The sequence below is a fragment of the Strigops habroptila genome, chromosome W (genome assembly GCF_004027225.2).
Source record: "Strigops habroptila isolate Jane chromosome W, bStrHab1.2.pri, whole genome shotgun sequence".
NCBI classification, from domain to species: Eukaryota; Metazoa; Chordata; class Aves; order Psittaciformes; family Psittacidae; genus Strigops; species Strigops habroptila.
In genome coordinates, this window is record NC_044301.2 from 33,723,833 (window position 1) to 33,740,129 (window position 16,297).

General features: G+C 48.6%; 1 protein-coding gene, 1 long non-coding RNA gene and 1 pseudogene across 2 annotated transcripts in view; 2 read left to right on the plus strand and 1 right to left on the minus strand.

Moving 5' to 3' along the window:
• The window catches only part of LOC115619006, an 82,385-nt pseudogene extending 75,063 nt beyond the window's left edge, over positions 1 to 7,322 (plus strand).
• Positions 7,323 to 8,506: 1,184 nt separating this feature from the next.
• Positions 8,507 to 16,297, plus strand: part of LOC115619007 (protein VAC14 homolog) — a 184,674-nt gene continuing 176,883 nt past the window's right edge. Inside the window, exon 1 of the mRNA XM_030511024.1 lies at positions 8,507 to 8,610. Within this exon, the coding sequence (XP_030366884.1) occupies positions 8,507 to 8,610 (104 nt within the window). The remainder of the gene's footprint in view (positions 8,611 to 16,297) is intronic.
• Positions 10,205 to 14,035, minus strand: LOC115619055. The gene is made up of 2 exons (XR_003994901.1): positions 13,716 to 14,035; positions 10,205 to 11,051 (listed from the first exon to the last, which is right to left on the minus strand). It is a non-coding gene; the product is annotated as an uncharacterized LOC115619055 (long non-coding RNA).

The following is a 16,297-nucleotide window of genomic DNA, read 5'->3' on the forward strand; positions in this document are numbered from 1 at the left end:
CTGGCAGATTGACTATATCACACTCCCACCGACCCGCCATGGCAAGCACCATGTGCTTACCATGGTGGAAGCAACCACCGGCTGGCTGGAAACATACGCTGTGCCCCATGCCACTGCCCGGAACACTATCCTGGGCCTTGAGAAACAAGTCTTGTGGCGACACGGCACCCCAGAGAGAATTGAGTCAGACAATGGGACTCATTTCTGGAACAACCTCATAGACACTTGGGCACAGAACATGGCATTGAGTGGGTATATCACATCCCCTTGTCATGCACCAGCCCCTGGGAAAATTGTTCAATATAATGGGCTGTTAAATACTACCCTGAGAACAATGGGTGGTGGGACTTTCAAACACTGGGATACACATTTACCAAAAGCCACCTGGTTGGTCAACAGTAGGGGATCTGCCAACAGGGCTGGCCCAGTCCAATCAGAACTTTTACATCCTGTAGAGGAGGATAAAGTTCCTGTGGTGCACATAAAGAATTTGTTGGGGAAGACAGTCTGGGTTATTCCTGCTTCAGGTAAAGGCAAACCCACTCGTGGGGTTGCTTTTGCTCAGGGACCTGGATATACTTGGTGGGTAATGTGGGAAGATGGGGAAGTCCGATGTGTACCTCAAGGGGATTTGATTTTGGGGGAAAACAGCCAATGAACTCAACTGTATGCTGTTGCCTGCTCTATAACACTTTTATAGCCCACCAGCTAGATATCTTCAGGTCGCCAGGAACTGACCCTGACTTCCCTCCAATCATCACCTCAACAAAGAATGAATTTTGAGGAAACCAGACGAGCTCAGCAGTGACCAGACGAGTTTGGCGGTATCATCAGCAGGCAACAACCCAACACTACATACCGTCCCTCCTGCCCTGCAAGACTATTACAAGAGATGGAGCCTGACATCATGGACTGGATGAATTCAGCATCTTTATAGGGATTGGTCCATGGACTAAGGAATGATATTTCTCTGTGGGTGTGTATATATATATGAGAAAAAAGCAATGGTGTATTGAAAAATGTTAGTTCTGAGCATGACATTAATGGTATTGAATAAGGGGTGGATACTGTCCTGGGTTCAGCTACAGAAGTCATTTTTTCTCCTTCTTAGTAGCTGGTGCAGTGCTGTGTTTTTGACTTTCAGCCTGGGAACAACGCTGATAACACTGATGTTTTTAGTTGTTGCTAAGTAATGTTTACTCCGACCAAGGACTTTCTCAGTCTCATGCTCTGCCAGGGAGGAGGGGAAGCTGGGAGGAAGCAGAGACAGGACACCTGACCCAAACTAGCCAAAGGGGTATTCCATACCACAGCACATCATGCCCAGTATAGAAATTGGGGGGAGTCCCCTGGAAGGCCCAGATCACTGCTTGGGTCAGGCTGGGTATCAGTCAGCAGGTGGTGAGCAATTGTATCCTCTCCCTTTGTTATTTCCCTTATCATTATCATTATGGTGGTAGCAGTAGTAGTTTTGTATTATACCTTAGTTATTGGTCTGTTGTTATCTCAACCCGTGGGAGTTACATTCTTTTGATTCTCCTCCCCATCCCTCCGGGAGCAGGTGGAGGATGAATTGGGGAGTGAGCGAGCGGCTGCGTGGTTCCAAGTTACTGGCTGGGTTTAAACCACAACAAGTATTTAACCCTTTATCTAATGCCAACAAAATTAAAAATGTAACACATAAAAGACAAAATTTCATACCACACTTCACATTTAACAATACGGTTGTCTATGATTATAACACACAACTGTAAATAATAAACAAACACATAGCACAAACAAAATGATGCCAGCTAAACAGTCTAATTCACTGTACGATAGGAATTCAGTCCATAAACAGTCTCCGAGAGCTTCTGTATGTTTGTCTGGGCCTCCATGTGATCTGGAAAAGATAACAAAACTGTCCTCGGTTTTCATCTTGAAAACCGGGAGAATTAATAAGAGGACACAATCCACCTTGTATGTATTTTACGCCTTTTTCCCAGTGTATCTTTAGCCTCCCAGGTATATTTGTTCAAAGGCGTATGGAGTACCAAGGGATCTTGGCCAATCATAGGTATGTCTACTAAGACAGGTTGTCCAGGATAATATGAGGGTGTGCTCGGGTAATCCGGGCCACATTTCACTGGGACAATAGAGGGAGCTTCGGGATAAAAGGCAGTCACCTTAGGGCAACCATTTTTTCCTCAATGATTATTAACTGCCGTGACTGCCTCCCAAAGGCGAGAGGTCCAATTAACATTCTGCGGTTTCAAGGTTTTCTTTAATAATCCATTTGTTTGTTCCACAATCCCATTTGATTGGGGATCATATGGTACATGATAAACCCAAGAAAGGCCCTCTCCCTCAGCCCATTCCTTCACAACCTGAGCTGTAAATTGTGTTCCATTATCTGATTGTATTACCTTAGGCATTGGAAGAGTTCCAAACCAAGCCCGTAAGGCAGAAACTGTATTTTCACCCATAGCACGAGCAAAAGACATGGCTAGAGTCAGTCCTGATATAATTTCAACCCCTACTAAAACATATTGTTTCCCTTCTGATTTCCTAAAAGGCCCTATGTAGTCAACCTGCCAGGTGTCCCATAATCTTTTTCCTTGTTGTAAATGAAGTGGAGGGGTGGTTAATGGATTATGGTCTAATCTCATGTGGCAAAGACCACATTCTGAGACACAGGTTTCACATTGTTTTCTTATTACAGGCCATCCTCTTGCTTGTGCTTCCATTCCTTACTACCTGAATGATGTCATTTTACATGCAGCCATTCTAATAGACGGTCCCAATCTTCTACAACATCAATAGTGGCAATTTGAGCCATATCATCAACTAAGTTATTCCATTGAGAAGCAGGTTGTCCATCCTTTTGGTGAGCTGCCACCCAACCAACTGCAAATTGTCGCTGTCTGGCTGCATGTAAAATATCCTGCCACTTGCTCTTTTGCCACACAGGCACACGATTCACCTCCCAATTGTTATTCTCCCAAAAAGGTAGCCATTCAGTACAGCCTTTACACACAGCATAAGAATCAGTGTAGATATAAATAGTGGTAGATAAGTAAGAGGATAGGTCAGCACAAAAGACACTCCAGATAGCCACTAGTTCTCCTACTTGTGCACTCCCTTCTCCCTCTGTGATTATCATTTGCTTTTTTTCGATTTATATTGCCACTGCTTGGTATTTCCATACTTTCCCTTCTTGTTTAGCAGAGGCACGTGTAAACCAGCAGTTATGCTGCTGTTCTGTGAACGGTGGGGTGACTGCAATAACACTTTGCATTGTGACTGGCTCAGGGGTAAATTCTTCCTGTATTTTCAACTGTTTTATTGACCCTCCTGTCACATTATATGTGTCACAGTAATGTTCAATCTGTGCATACCATTTCCTTATGGATGCTCGCTGAGCTATCCCTTCGGGTGGAGGTGTTCCTTTCAACACTGGGCCTAAGACCTTCAATGGGCCTCTTAGCACAATAGGTTGTTGTTTCACAAATTGTTCTGCTTCCCATAGAGCAATACTAACCACAAAAAGCCCCTTTTCCCATACTGTATATCATTTTTCTGCATCCTTAAAGCTCCTTGAATGTGGGAGAGGATGGAAACTATTTCATTATTGCCAGAGAGAGGTAGCTGCTTGGCTGGAGAAGAAAGAGTTAAAGAAGCAGCAAAGTACACTGTGTGATTAAGCAGAGCAACCCAGGTGGACAGGAGCAGGAGAACAGAAAGATAAGGAACTGGCTATTCTGGGACTGTTTGTGAAACAACGAAGAATGTTGAAAAAAACAAAACTGTAAACCAGGAACTAAACATGACATGATAAAATAGTTTGGCATAAGAGTTAGAGCAATAGGCTAAAGATAGCTTTGCTAGAATGGTATAAAAGCTAGAGCAATAGGCAATAAAGTGATTCTCTGCATGAAGATGCTCTGAGTCCATGCCTTACATATGCCACAAGATCCCACTTCTGACAGCAATTAAAAAAAAAAAGTCATGTCCCGGTGGATGGTACAAACAGGATTCGGATCTCATGGGGTGAAATTAAGACACAAACGAAGTCAAATGTCCAAATAATGCAATTTATTATCTAAAACTATTGTAAAAAGTAAAATAAAATAAGAGAATAAAAGAGAAGAAGGAAAAGAGGAAGAGTAGGAAAGAAAGGATAGAAGCAGTATATCGATAGATTTGCAGAGAGAGAGAGAGTCAAATAGTTAAGTTACCACCACGGAGTCATATGGCATCCTGTCATCCGGATCGGTGGGAGAAGTCTTCCAACTAGCCGGTGGCTGTGCAGTCCTTTATACCATATTGTGTCCGGATGCCGATCAGATAGCCGTTGTCCCAGCATTGTGCAACAACTGCGACCAGCCATGGGCTGCATCTGTGAATCGCACATTTCAGCAGGTTTTTATCTGCTGCCCATACAGTTTGTTCCTGCAAGGATGTTCCTGTCTGCTTTTTGGTTCCTGCAAGGATGCTCCCGTCAGCTTTTTGGTTCCTGCAAGGATGCTCCCATCCGCTTTTTGTTTCTTGCCAGGATGTTCCCATCCACTTGTCAGAACTGAAACATCCCAGCCTCCTCCCTGTGCAAGGACGCTCCAGTCCACTTATCAGAACTGAAACATCCCAGCCTCCTCCCTGTGCAAGGACGCTCCAGTCCACTTATCAGAACTGAAACATCCCAGCCTCCTCCCTGTGCAAGGACAAGCAGCTGAATCAACAAAGCCGAATCCACAAGTTGTTTCAGAGAGCAATAAAGTCTCTTTCTGAGGGGTAAATGGTCTTGCCACACCTGCTACAGTTCATAGCTCACAGAGAGCAATGGTTGAGACAAATATCTGTTTTACGTATCAGTCCTAAGTTCACGGAGAGCAATGGTTGAGACAAATATCTGTTTTACATATCAGTCCTACACTTTCGCACTGGCCATATGGGGCTATTAAAAGGTGAGCGGGTACTGCTGATCACTCCTTGGCTTCCAGTCTGCGGATCAGCTTATGGATCACCACTCAACACCCCACTCATGATCACAGAGTCCCACTGGGGGCTGCTGAGCACAGGTGGGTCAGGACATTGCTGAGCTGGAAGCAATGGGCAATCAAGAGTGTACCAAATAGAAAGTAGGACTTTGGGGGTGTTGGTTGACAAGAAGCTCCCCATGACCTGGCCATGTGCACTTGAGCCCCGAAACCCCCTGTGTGCTCTCTCTGGTTCAGGTGACCTCCTCAATGAGATGACCAGGGACTACTTGTTCTACATGGTGACTTTCAAGGCCACCGCTTCGAGACCCATCGGCACTGTTAAAACAATCACTGCTGTTTGGCAGAGAGTGTCCTCCACCGTCAAGGTGGACAACCCTCTGCCTGTCCCAGTGATGTTTGCCCTTGACTGCAAAGTGCCCAACATCAGCATTCCCCAGCACTTCACTGTTCCTGCGCAGTCGGAGGTAGGAGCAAAGCTCCTCCAGCTTGCTCTGCTCTCCCTGCTCCTGGCTGGAGTGGGTGCTCTTGAAGGGTGATACCCTAAATGAACCATCTGGGGCTTCTTTCCATGGTGGCAGCTCCCTGATGATGATCTAGAGAGGGAGCAGTGTGTGAGAATATCCCCAGTGGGAATCATTCTGCACTGGTGGAGTCTGCCCTGCTGCCCCTTGTGACATGCTGCCACCGGGTCTCATGTGGCAGGTCCTTGTGCCACATGCCCCTCATTTAGTGTGGTGTTTCCAGCTCAGAGTGGCTGCAGGACAGGCCTCAGCCCACGGGCAGGGTGTCTGCAGCCTGGATTGACAGGAGGTGGTGTGTGCCCTGGGGGAGCACAGGGGCATTTTAGGGTGGGAAGCTTCTGGGATCATGCTGGAGGGCTCTGAGCTGTTGGGGACTGTCCCCCAAGTGAACTGTCCCCCAGATGCAGCAAGGCTGTGCCCCAGAGAGAGGGAGTCAGAGCGGGGAAGGCAGCCCAGCCTTCCAGCACTGCCTGAGCACACCAGGGACCACCTTCCCCCTTCCCAGGACCTGTGTTCCCTATCTCTGCCTGACCCAGTGGCTTTTTCCTTCCTTCCTCCCAGGCTGATCTTGTCTTGGAGTACCAGCCCCTGAAAACAGGTGAGAGCACCAGGCACCTGGTGTTCCAGAGCAGCGACTTGGGCTCTCTGTCCTACAACCTGCAGCTGAAAGCCACCTCGAGCAGGCCAGAGAAGCCCCTGTACTTCCGCACCACGCTAGGCTCCCATCAGACCATCACCACCAAAATATGGAATTTTGCCAGTCAGAAGACTGAGTACATCCTGCAGGTGAGCCTGGGCTGCCGGGGCTCTGGCTGGGAGGCAGCTCCTCTGGCTAGCACCAGCCCTCTCCACCAAGGGGTCTAGCCCCTCTGGCTCGGCCTGGCAGAACCATAGTGGCCATGTGAGCCCAGGGTTCTTCCCACCAGTGTGGGCTTGTCCCCAGCTGCACTGTCCTCCCTTGCAGGCCTGTGTCTGCTGCCCTAGTTGGAGCTGCTTTTGCAGGCTCCATGGTGCCTGGGCTTGCTTCCCCCTTGCAGCCCAGCTCTGGCAGTCAGGCCTCTTGTGGTTTGGGTGCAGGGTTGTCCCTGCTGGGCACATTTGGACAGTTCTCGTGCCCATTCACCACGGGCACTCACCAGGGGTATGGTCTGGGTGAGACAGGCCACGTCCAGGGGACCATCGGGTTCTTCCCAAGGTGCTGGCTCTGCTTTTGTGACCCGCCCCCCGCCATGGTCTCGTCTCCCCTGTGCAGCCCAACTGTGCTGACTTCGAGACGCCGAAATCCATCAGCGTGGCACCTGCCAGTGCCAGGGGCTCAGAGCTGAGCGTGGAGGTGACCTTCAAGCCCTGCCAGCTGGGTGAAGCCAGGGCCACGCTGCAGCTCAGCTCTGTGCTGGGCAGGCAGTACCGCATCCCACTCGTCGGCCCCGCGCTGCCTCCTGAGCCCTAAGGCCTCTTGCCCATCCCGGCCAGCGGCACCACCTCCATACCTTTCAGGAACACCTTTCCACAGTCCATGGTGTTCTGGTACATGGTGAAGCACCTGGCCTTCATCATCAGGGCCCCCAAGACCCTTTGCGCCAAGAGCAGCACTACCATCACCATCTCCTTCACGGGTGGCCCGGCCACCAGCAGGATGGTTGTCTCCTGCCCTGGGGTCTCCTGGGTCTACTACCTCTGGGGCCTGCCCTCCCCCCCTAAAGCAACCAGCTGCCCCTGGCCCTTCCCGCCCAATTCACGCTGTCTGCATGGAATAAACTTCTTTGACACTGTCCCACACGACATCTTTGTCTCTAAACTGGAGACACATAAATTTAATTGATGTACACCCAGTGGATAAGGAATTAGCTGGATGGCCGCACGCAGAGAGTTGCGGTCAATGGCTCAATGTCCAACTGGAGAGGGGTAATAACTGGTGTCCCTCAGGGGTTGGTGTTGGGACCGATCCTGTTCAACACCTTTGTCAACGACATGGACAGTGGGATTGAGTGCGCCCTCAGCAAGTTTGCTGATGACACCAAGCTGTGTGGTTCGGTTGATATGCTGGAGGGAAGGGATGGGATCCAGAGGGACCTTGACATACTTGTGAGGTGGCCAATGCCAACCTTATGAAGTTTAACCAAGCCAAGTGCAAGGTCCTACACCTGGGCTGGGGCAATCCCAGGCACAGCTGCAGGTTGGGTGGAGAAGAGATTCAGAGCAGCCCTGCAGAGAAGGACTTGGGGGTGTTGGTTGATGAGAAACTGAACATGAGCTGGCTTCAGTGTGTGCTCGCAGCCCAGAAACCAACCATGTCCTGGGCTGCATCAAAAGAAGTGTGACCAGCAGGTTGAAGGAGGTGATCCTGCCCCTCTACTCTGCTCTCGTGAGACCCCACTTGGATTACTGTGTGTGGTTCTGGTGTCCTCAACATAAGAAGGACATGGAGCTGTTGGAGCAAGTCCAGAGGAGGCCACAAGGATGATCAGGGGCTGAAGCGCCTCCCATACAAAGACAGGCTGAGAAAACTGGGGCTATTCAGCCTGGAGAAAAGGCTGCATGGAGACCTCAGAGCAGCCTTCCAGTATCTGAAGGGGGCTACAAGGATGCTGGAGAGGGACTCTTCATCAGGGACTGTAGCGATAGGACAAGGGGTCATGGGTTCAAGCTTAAACAGGGGAGATTGAGGTTAGATATAAGGAAGAAGTTCTTCCCTGTGAGGGTGGTGAGGCACTGGAACAGGTTGCCCAGAGAAGCTGTGGCTGTTCCATCCCTGGCAGCGTTCAAGGCCAGGTTGGACGGGGCTTGGAGCAACCTGGTCTAGTGGAAGGTGTCCCTGCCCGTGGCGGGGGTTGGAGCTGGATAAGCTTTATCGTCCCTTGCAACCCAAACCAGTCTGGGATTCTATAGAGCAGCGGAACCTGGTGAGGCGGCGACGGGCGGTCCTCCGTGTCGCCAGGGGGCGTCCGGCAACGTGGGACGGGGTCACGTGTGCGGTGCTGACGGATGCGGGCGTCGGGCGCGGCCATGAACGCGGAGCGGGACCTGTTGCCGTTGGCGCCTGGCGTGGTGCGGGCGCTGAACGACAAGTTGTATGAGAAGAGGAAGGTGGCGGCGCTTGAGATCGAGAAGTGAGAGCGGGAAAGGCCGGGACCGGGAGGGGAACGGGGTCGGGGGCGCCCTGGGGCCGGGAGTGGGGGGGTGGAGGCCGGCTCGTGGCCGGTGGAGGGGCTGGAAGCGCGGGGAGGGGAGGGGAGGGGAGGGGAGGGCCTCGGCCCGTGGTGCCCGGGTGGGTCCGGCCCGTAGTGCTCGGGCTGGTCCCGCCATGACTGTGGAGCTGCCCGCGAAACGGCACCGGCTCCCCGGGGGGGGTTCGGGGGAGGGGGTCACCCCGGGGCAGCAGCTGGCTGCAGGCCGGGGGTCTGCGGGCCTGGAGCGCCGGGAAGGGTTCGGGTAGCACGGTGACTCTGTCAGGGCTCCATCCTCCCCTGGTCTGATGGTGGGTCCCCAGCGCCGCGGCGCAGTGAGGAGCGGAGCTGTAGGAACTCGCTGGACACGCGGGCCCAGCGCTGCTGCGGCGCTCCCGGAGGTGGCCGGCTCCGGGCCAGGCCTGCCCGAGGCTGGGGGACACGAGGGTGTCGTTGGGCAGCGGCAGGAGCCACAGCAGGCTGGGGCTGGGGGCCCGTCTCCTGTCAGCCTGGGCTAGTCACCTCGTGGGGCTGTCTGGGCTGTCATCTCTGACCTGAGGTCTCCCAAGTGTCATAAATTGTGACCACAACGGATCATAATCCAATTAAAATTTTATTAATTATAGCAAGTAGAATATGAGCAAAAACAGCGCTGGACGACAGGGGAGTCTGCGCTCCGCCACTGCCGTGCTGAGCAGTTCAAACAGTCCCTTTTTATACATCTTTACTTCCGTGTTCATGAAGTAGTGGAGGTACTCTGCGCATGCTTCAGTTGTTGTTAGGGGGTCGTTTTCTACCTCCTGGTGGTCGTTGAGGCCGAAATAAGAAGTCTTTCTCCTTTATCCCATAGTTGACCCCTCATTCACATGTCCTTATCTGGGGTTGTTTGTCCTGTTTCTGTCGGTTCCTGGAAGCCTGGCGGTTATCTCGCGATTGTGGTTATCTTATCTTACTCAAGCAGTGTCCGAGTTTCTGTCTGCATAAGCGATTTCACATCTTTGTTGCCTAACCTTTACATTGAGCTTAACATAAATCTTAATAAACAATATCCTAGTCCATAGTTTTTCACAATCCCCCCTTTTTCTTTTTATCCTATTATTGTTTATTAGACGTTACTTTCATTTTCGGCACTGCGAACAAACCTTTTTCCACAATCCCAATATTTATCATAACACTCACAAGGTAATACCTCACAATTACAAAAGGCATAGTTCTCACGTGGCATAATGTATTCACAGCAATCTTCATCTTCATTAATAGATACACTCTTATATTTTGCCCCAGACCTCGTAGTTAAAATAAGCAGTTTAGCTATGTCAAACCATTCTTTAATAAAGTGTATTTTATGTTTGTTATTGTCTAGTTCATAGGTTTATGAGGGTTTCCATTTGCTTGGGTTATTATCAATAACAAAACTAACGGTATACCAGAAAAAAAAAGGGTGTCTGTTAATTTTGCCAATTTAAGTATATTTTTACCAGTCCTGGGGAAGTTCGGCCATTGCTGCTTTTGTGTCCCATCGTTCTGGTTCTTTTCTCCACAGTTTGTTCCTCCTCTGCCTCGCCCGTCGACTCGGTTGCTTCGAGCCACGGGGTGTACCATCTTCTCGGCAGCAAGGGAATTCTTCAGGAGAACAGCTGTTTCGGGCTTTCTGCCTGTTTATATAGGCTTCCCACTTTGCAGCTTTAACTAATGGGGCAAAGTAAGACACGGTCAGTACTTCCCTTCTGCATTTTATAACCAAAATTTCAGCTACAAAGGGGACTGGTTCGTTGGAGTGGTAGCAATAATATCGAGGGTTTATTCCTTTGGCAAAAATTTCCCACCACTCATGGGATTCCCGAATAATTTTTTTTGTTTAGACTCTAATTGTTTTAATTTCCACTCAGTGAGAGTTCTTTGGATTTTCCAACACTGTGTGCAAACTCCTATTGGAGGGTATCCACATTCACAATGTGTCTACCATTTATCCTGGCATACCTTACACCTAAAACAAGCAAATGGATAACAATTGCAGTTCAAATCATTACACCCACCTAATTCGTATATCTAGAGTGCATATATTATTTACATCAACATATCTTCTATATTTAATATTGTGAGGTTGCATAAGTTTAGCAATTTCCTTCAACACACTTTGTACGCTTCCATATATAATAGAAAAAAAGAGAAATAATTATAGCAAATATAAACAGCAATACACACTTTATACCGAAAGGTAATGCGGCAAAATAATCAAATAAAGTCTTTATCATTACGTTATCTTTTCAGGGTTATCTTGGTGTCACCTGGAGTACTGATTACTTTCCAGTGGGGTCTCGTCACTGGGCCTTTAATGCGACTGGCATGAGTCCATCCACGCTCAGCAGTTCGGACAGCTGTTTCTGTTGTAAGCAAAACAAGATAAGGTCCCTCCCAATTGGGTTTTAGGGTTTCTTCCTTCCACACTTTAATCAATATCCAATCCCCAGGTTTAACATTATGAATTTTTAAGTCCAACGGGGGTCGTTGTACAATCAGTCCATGTTCCCAAGCTTGTTACGATGTTCTGCTAATTGTGAAACATATTCATTAATCACACGGTCTCGAATTAAAACATTTGTTTGTGGACTTTCAATTCTATAAGACATTCCATACACCATTTCAAACGCTGATATTCCTACATCTGCTCGGGGTCTGGTTCTGAGAATTAATAGTGCCATGGGTAGGCACTTAATCCATGATAATTTGGTTTCTATCATTAATTTAGTCAAAATAGTTTTGATTTCTCCATTTATCCTTTCAACTTTTCCCGAACTTTGTGGATGCCATGGTGTATGGTATTCCCACTTAATCCCCAAGCTTTCAGCTAGATCTTTAACAATTTTTGACACAAAGTGTCTTGTGCTAACAATCGATCAATTTCTGGTTTTAATCCCCTCCGTCCTTCTAGGGATATGGGATATTGCCTTACCCTCACAGGTATGTGGGGTTCGGAAAGTTGGATTTTAATCGGTGGGATTTTCAGTCTACTAATTGTGTCCGGAGAGTACCAGACATCGGGGTTAATTTGTTTTTGATCATCCACGGTTAAAGGATAAGCAGACACTGTTAGCTCCTGATTTTTCACTTTAATTTCTAATTGCAATTCAACAATTAAATCTCGTCCTAACAGATTAAATTCTGCTTCAGGGACGAGCAAGAGTTCACCCATTCCAAATTTATTTTCAGTTTCGAATACCACATTTTTGATTTTGCTTACTTTAAAGGGTTCTCCTTTTGCCCCAATTACTTGTACCTTTTCAGGGGAAACTTTACATCCCTCAGGTATTTGCTTAATAGTTGATTTCTCAGCCCCAGTGTCTACTAAAAAGGTGAACTCTTGTTTATGGGGACCTATTTTTAATTTTATCAAGGGCTCATGATGACTCCGGTCCCCTAAGATATAGAGCCCCTGACTCTCCTATTCCGTTTTCAATATTTCCTCATCCCTGATCCTTTCTCTGCAATTCTTCTTTATATGTCCCTTCTTTCCACAGTAAAAACAACATCTCTGCTCCTTCTTTACTATTACGTTCCCTTGTTTCGTTCCAGCAGATCTGTGTTCACCAGTTCGTCCTTTGCGATCCTCTCTGACCGCTGCTACCATCATTTTTACTTGTCGCTTGCTGCTCTCTTCTTCCCGCCTTACGTAGACTTTCTGAGCTTCCCTCAATAATTCATCCAACCCTCTATTCTGCCAGTCTTCTAACTTTTCAATCTTCTTTCTAATGTCTTCCCATGATTTTGCCACAAACTGAGTTTTGAGGAGCGCTTGCCCTAAAGGGTCGTCTGGATTTACCCCAGAGTACAGCTGAAGGGCTTTCCTCAGTCGTTCCAGCCACTCAGTAGGGCTTTCATCTTTCTTTTGCATTTCATTAAATGCTTTATTGATATTCTGGCCACGGGGTACTGCTTCTCTAATTCCCTGAATTACTATAGTTCTCAGGTCCTGCATATGAGTTCTATGCACCGGATCCTGATTATCCCAATTAGGTCTTTGAAGTGGCCATTTAATATCTGCTTGGGGTCCCTGGGCATGTTGAGCATCCCACAGTCTCATTCCTGCTCGTCTAATCATATCTCTTTCCTCGGTAGTAAATAATTGACCAAGGATAGATTGCATCTCATCCCAAGTATAAAGGTTTGGTCCCAAAAATTGATTTAATCTTTCTGCCACTCCCAGTGGGTCCTCAATTAAGTTTCCCATTTCGGTTCTTTTAAAATCTCGTAGGTCAGCCGAGTTTAGGGGTACGGAAATATATCCGATCACAGGTTGAGGTCCCCCCATGGGTATTTCCCTTAGGGGGTACATCTGAGCTGCCCCTTTTTGACTTCTAGTTACGCGTCTAGGAAGAGGGGGAGACCCTTGTTCCGACTCTGGTGGGGGAGTGGGCGCTCTGGGGACTTCTGTGGGAGCAGGAGGAGGAATGTAAGGAGGGGGGGTTAGAAGGGTTTCGTCTAACTCTTCCTTCTTTTTCTTTTGTTTAGTTTTTATTTCATTCAGCGGATAAAGTCTAGCTCTCGGTCTTTCTAGCCACACTTCCGCATATTGACTCTCCTCCGGGTTAAGGGGATTTTTATTATTAACCCAGAGGTTTAATTGCTGTCTTACCCAATCTTCTTCTGACCCATAGACTGGCCAAAAGACATTTTTAGAAATCTTCTTCCCTCCCCATATCTTAGTACAATATTCTATCATTTTTTGCTTATCTTTCCCTAGGGTTCCAGGGGAATATCTCCAATTGTCTAAGATATATGCCAGAGGGGTATTTTTAGGTACAGTTTGTACCCTCCCCATGGGAGTCGAAGGCTTGCTGCCCTTCGCCCCCATCTTCTGGATTATCCACAAACACACACTCACTCGCTCCCCTTATTCCTGGCCCAGTCCCTCGCGGGAGGTGGGAAACGCAGTACTAAAGGGTCCACACTCGCTTGGTTCAGTATATCGAACCTCTCGTTCGTTATAATCCAGGATACCCAATCCCGCCCGAACGGCGAACCCGCGAACAACTTCGCAGTATACTTACGCGTCCTGCGTCTTCGTCCGGACTCCCGTGCACAGAATTTTATGGGATTTTACCGGTCCTTTTTTGCTCAATATCCTAGAATTTAGGTTCGTCGGTAAGGTTGGAGTGAGCTGTTGGTCGCGGGGCCGCGAAATGTCGCGGGGCGCCTCCCCGGAGGACCAAAGCCCACCGTTCCTTATCCGAGTCACGGCACCAGAAATTGTCATAAATTGTGACCACAACGGATCATAATCCAATTAAAATTTTATTAATTATAGCAAGTAGAATATGAGCAAAAACAGCGCTGGACGACAGGGGAGTCTGCGCTCCGCCACTGCCGTGCTGAGCAGTTCAAACAGTCCCTTTTTATACATCTTTACTTCCGTGTTCATGAAGTAGTGGAGGTACTCTGCGCATGCTTCAGTTGTTGTTAGGGGGTCGTTTTCTACCTCCTGGTGGTCGTTGAGGCCGAAATAAGAAGTCTTTCTCCTTTATCCCATAGTTGACCCCTCATTCACATGTCCTTATCTGGGGTTGTTTGTCCTGTTTCTGTCGGTTCCTGGAAGTCTGGCGGTTATCTCGCGATTGTGGTTATCTTATCTTACTCAAGCAGTGTCCGAGTTTCTGTCTGCATAAGCGATTTCACATCTTTGTTGCCTAACCTTTACATTGAGCTTAACATAAATCTTAATAAACAATATCCTAGTCCATAGTTTTTCACACAAGCTTATCCCATGTTCGGTCCCGACTGTGGATATGGGAAGTGCCTACTGTTACCCCCGGCCATTGGGTCTTCCTGGAGCTCTTCCTGCATCGCTGCTGTTTGGGCAGAGCTGGAGCCTTCCTTTTGCAGCTTCTGAGGCAAAGGTCTGAAGGCATCTGCTGGTATGGCCATGTCCCCTCTAGTGCTGCCCATAGGTGTTCCTGTCGTGGTTTGAGCTGTGTCTTCTCGCTCCTGCTGTGCTGGGTGCTTTGTGCTGCTCCAGTCCACAGCTTTGCCTGGGAAGGACTGGGTCATCCCCGGGCACTGCCTGAGAGCTCAGCTCATGGAGCAGAGCCGAAGCATCCCTTTGGGACGGCCCAGCACAGGAGGAGGGTAAGTTTCGGGTGGGAGCTGTGGCTATGGTGAGCCCGTGAGGGGAGCAGCCAGTGCCGTGGGGATGGAGCCACTCTGCTGAGGGGTCAGTGGGAGACATGGGATGGATGAGGGTTGGGAACCACATGCCTCAAACACAGAGGATCCTGTGGGGGAGGCTGTGCGTGGGTAGTAGAGGAAATGGCTTTTGGGACAGGGTGAGTGTGTGCTCAGGTACAAACCCAGCCAGCCCCTTCTTCTCTTCTCATTTTCTCTCTTTGTTATGAGAATAGTTTCTTAAGGGTGGCTCGTGGCAGATGTGCTGCACTGTCCTCATAACTCCAGGGATACTTCAGTAGCTGCCCCTTCACTGCAACTGTGAGGGGTGATACTCCTTGTCTTATCCAGCAGCTTTGCTCTGGCTTATTCTGCCCCAGGATTAGGGTTTTGTGGTTGGCTTATACTAACCAAAGTCTGATTTGGGGTCAGACGGTTCAGCTGATTGAGCTGGAAACCCAATTTGGGAAGGGTGTGAGGATGAGGAAGGCAAGGGCCAACCCTTTCTGCAGATACACGGGTTTAGATCAGCTAAAACCCATCCCAGAACGGCACCAGCAGCATCTCTCTCATGCCTCCGGCATCGAGCGAGGAGGGACTCGCTGCCTCTCAGCTCACGTACCTCCTCATGGAGCAGCTTCTGCTGCTTGAAGGCTCTGATGCTGCACGTTGCTTTTTGCTGCCTTTTGCCTCATTAGTTAAATCCTGAGCCCTTTAAACTCTTGAAGCCAGTGAAGTTATTCCTGTTAAAACAAAGCTCTGTCAATTAAATCTAGGCAGCAAAAGGATAACCCCAATGGTCCACGCTGCTTGAGCTCAGTGTGTTCCTCCTGCTGGAGTGGGACTGAAGATGGAGCCATTTGCCCTAAAGCAGCAGTTTGTTGGGAGTGTTGTAACTGTTGGAGAACTCAGCTTCAGAGTGGGAAGAGCGAGGAGGGGCTGTGTGATGCCCCCAGGGAGAAAGGGGGCAACTGCTTTGCTCAGAGCAGGGTGAGAGCAGAGCTGACGTTAACCGTTTTGGGGAAAAAAAGTTCATGAACGTCTTCTATAACGATTTTCCTGGATTTTAAAGTGGGTGTCTGGCCCGTGGCACCCATCTGGGAGTGGGCAGCGTGGGATTCAATATAGTGCCAAAAACACCCCTGTACGGAGTTGGGCAGTGGAAGCTTTTGCGCCTTCATTGAATATGAAGGTAAAGATCCTTCTTTAGGTTGAAATTTTGAGATGCTTGAGTCCAGGGTATGGATAAAGTCTAAGGAAAAAGGGGAAAACCAGTGTTGTATTGGCCAGAAATCTGCCACTGAACCATCAATGCTCCAGCTGCCTGCACAGCTGCCTGTGCCACTGTCCTGGGTTCAGCTATGGCAGTCATTTTTCTCCTTCTTAGTAGCTGGTGCAGTGCTGTGTTTTTTAACTTTCAGCCTGGGAACAACGCTGATAACACCGATGTTTTTAGTTGTTGCTAAGTAAT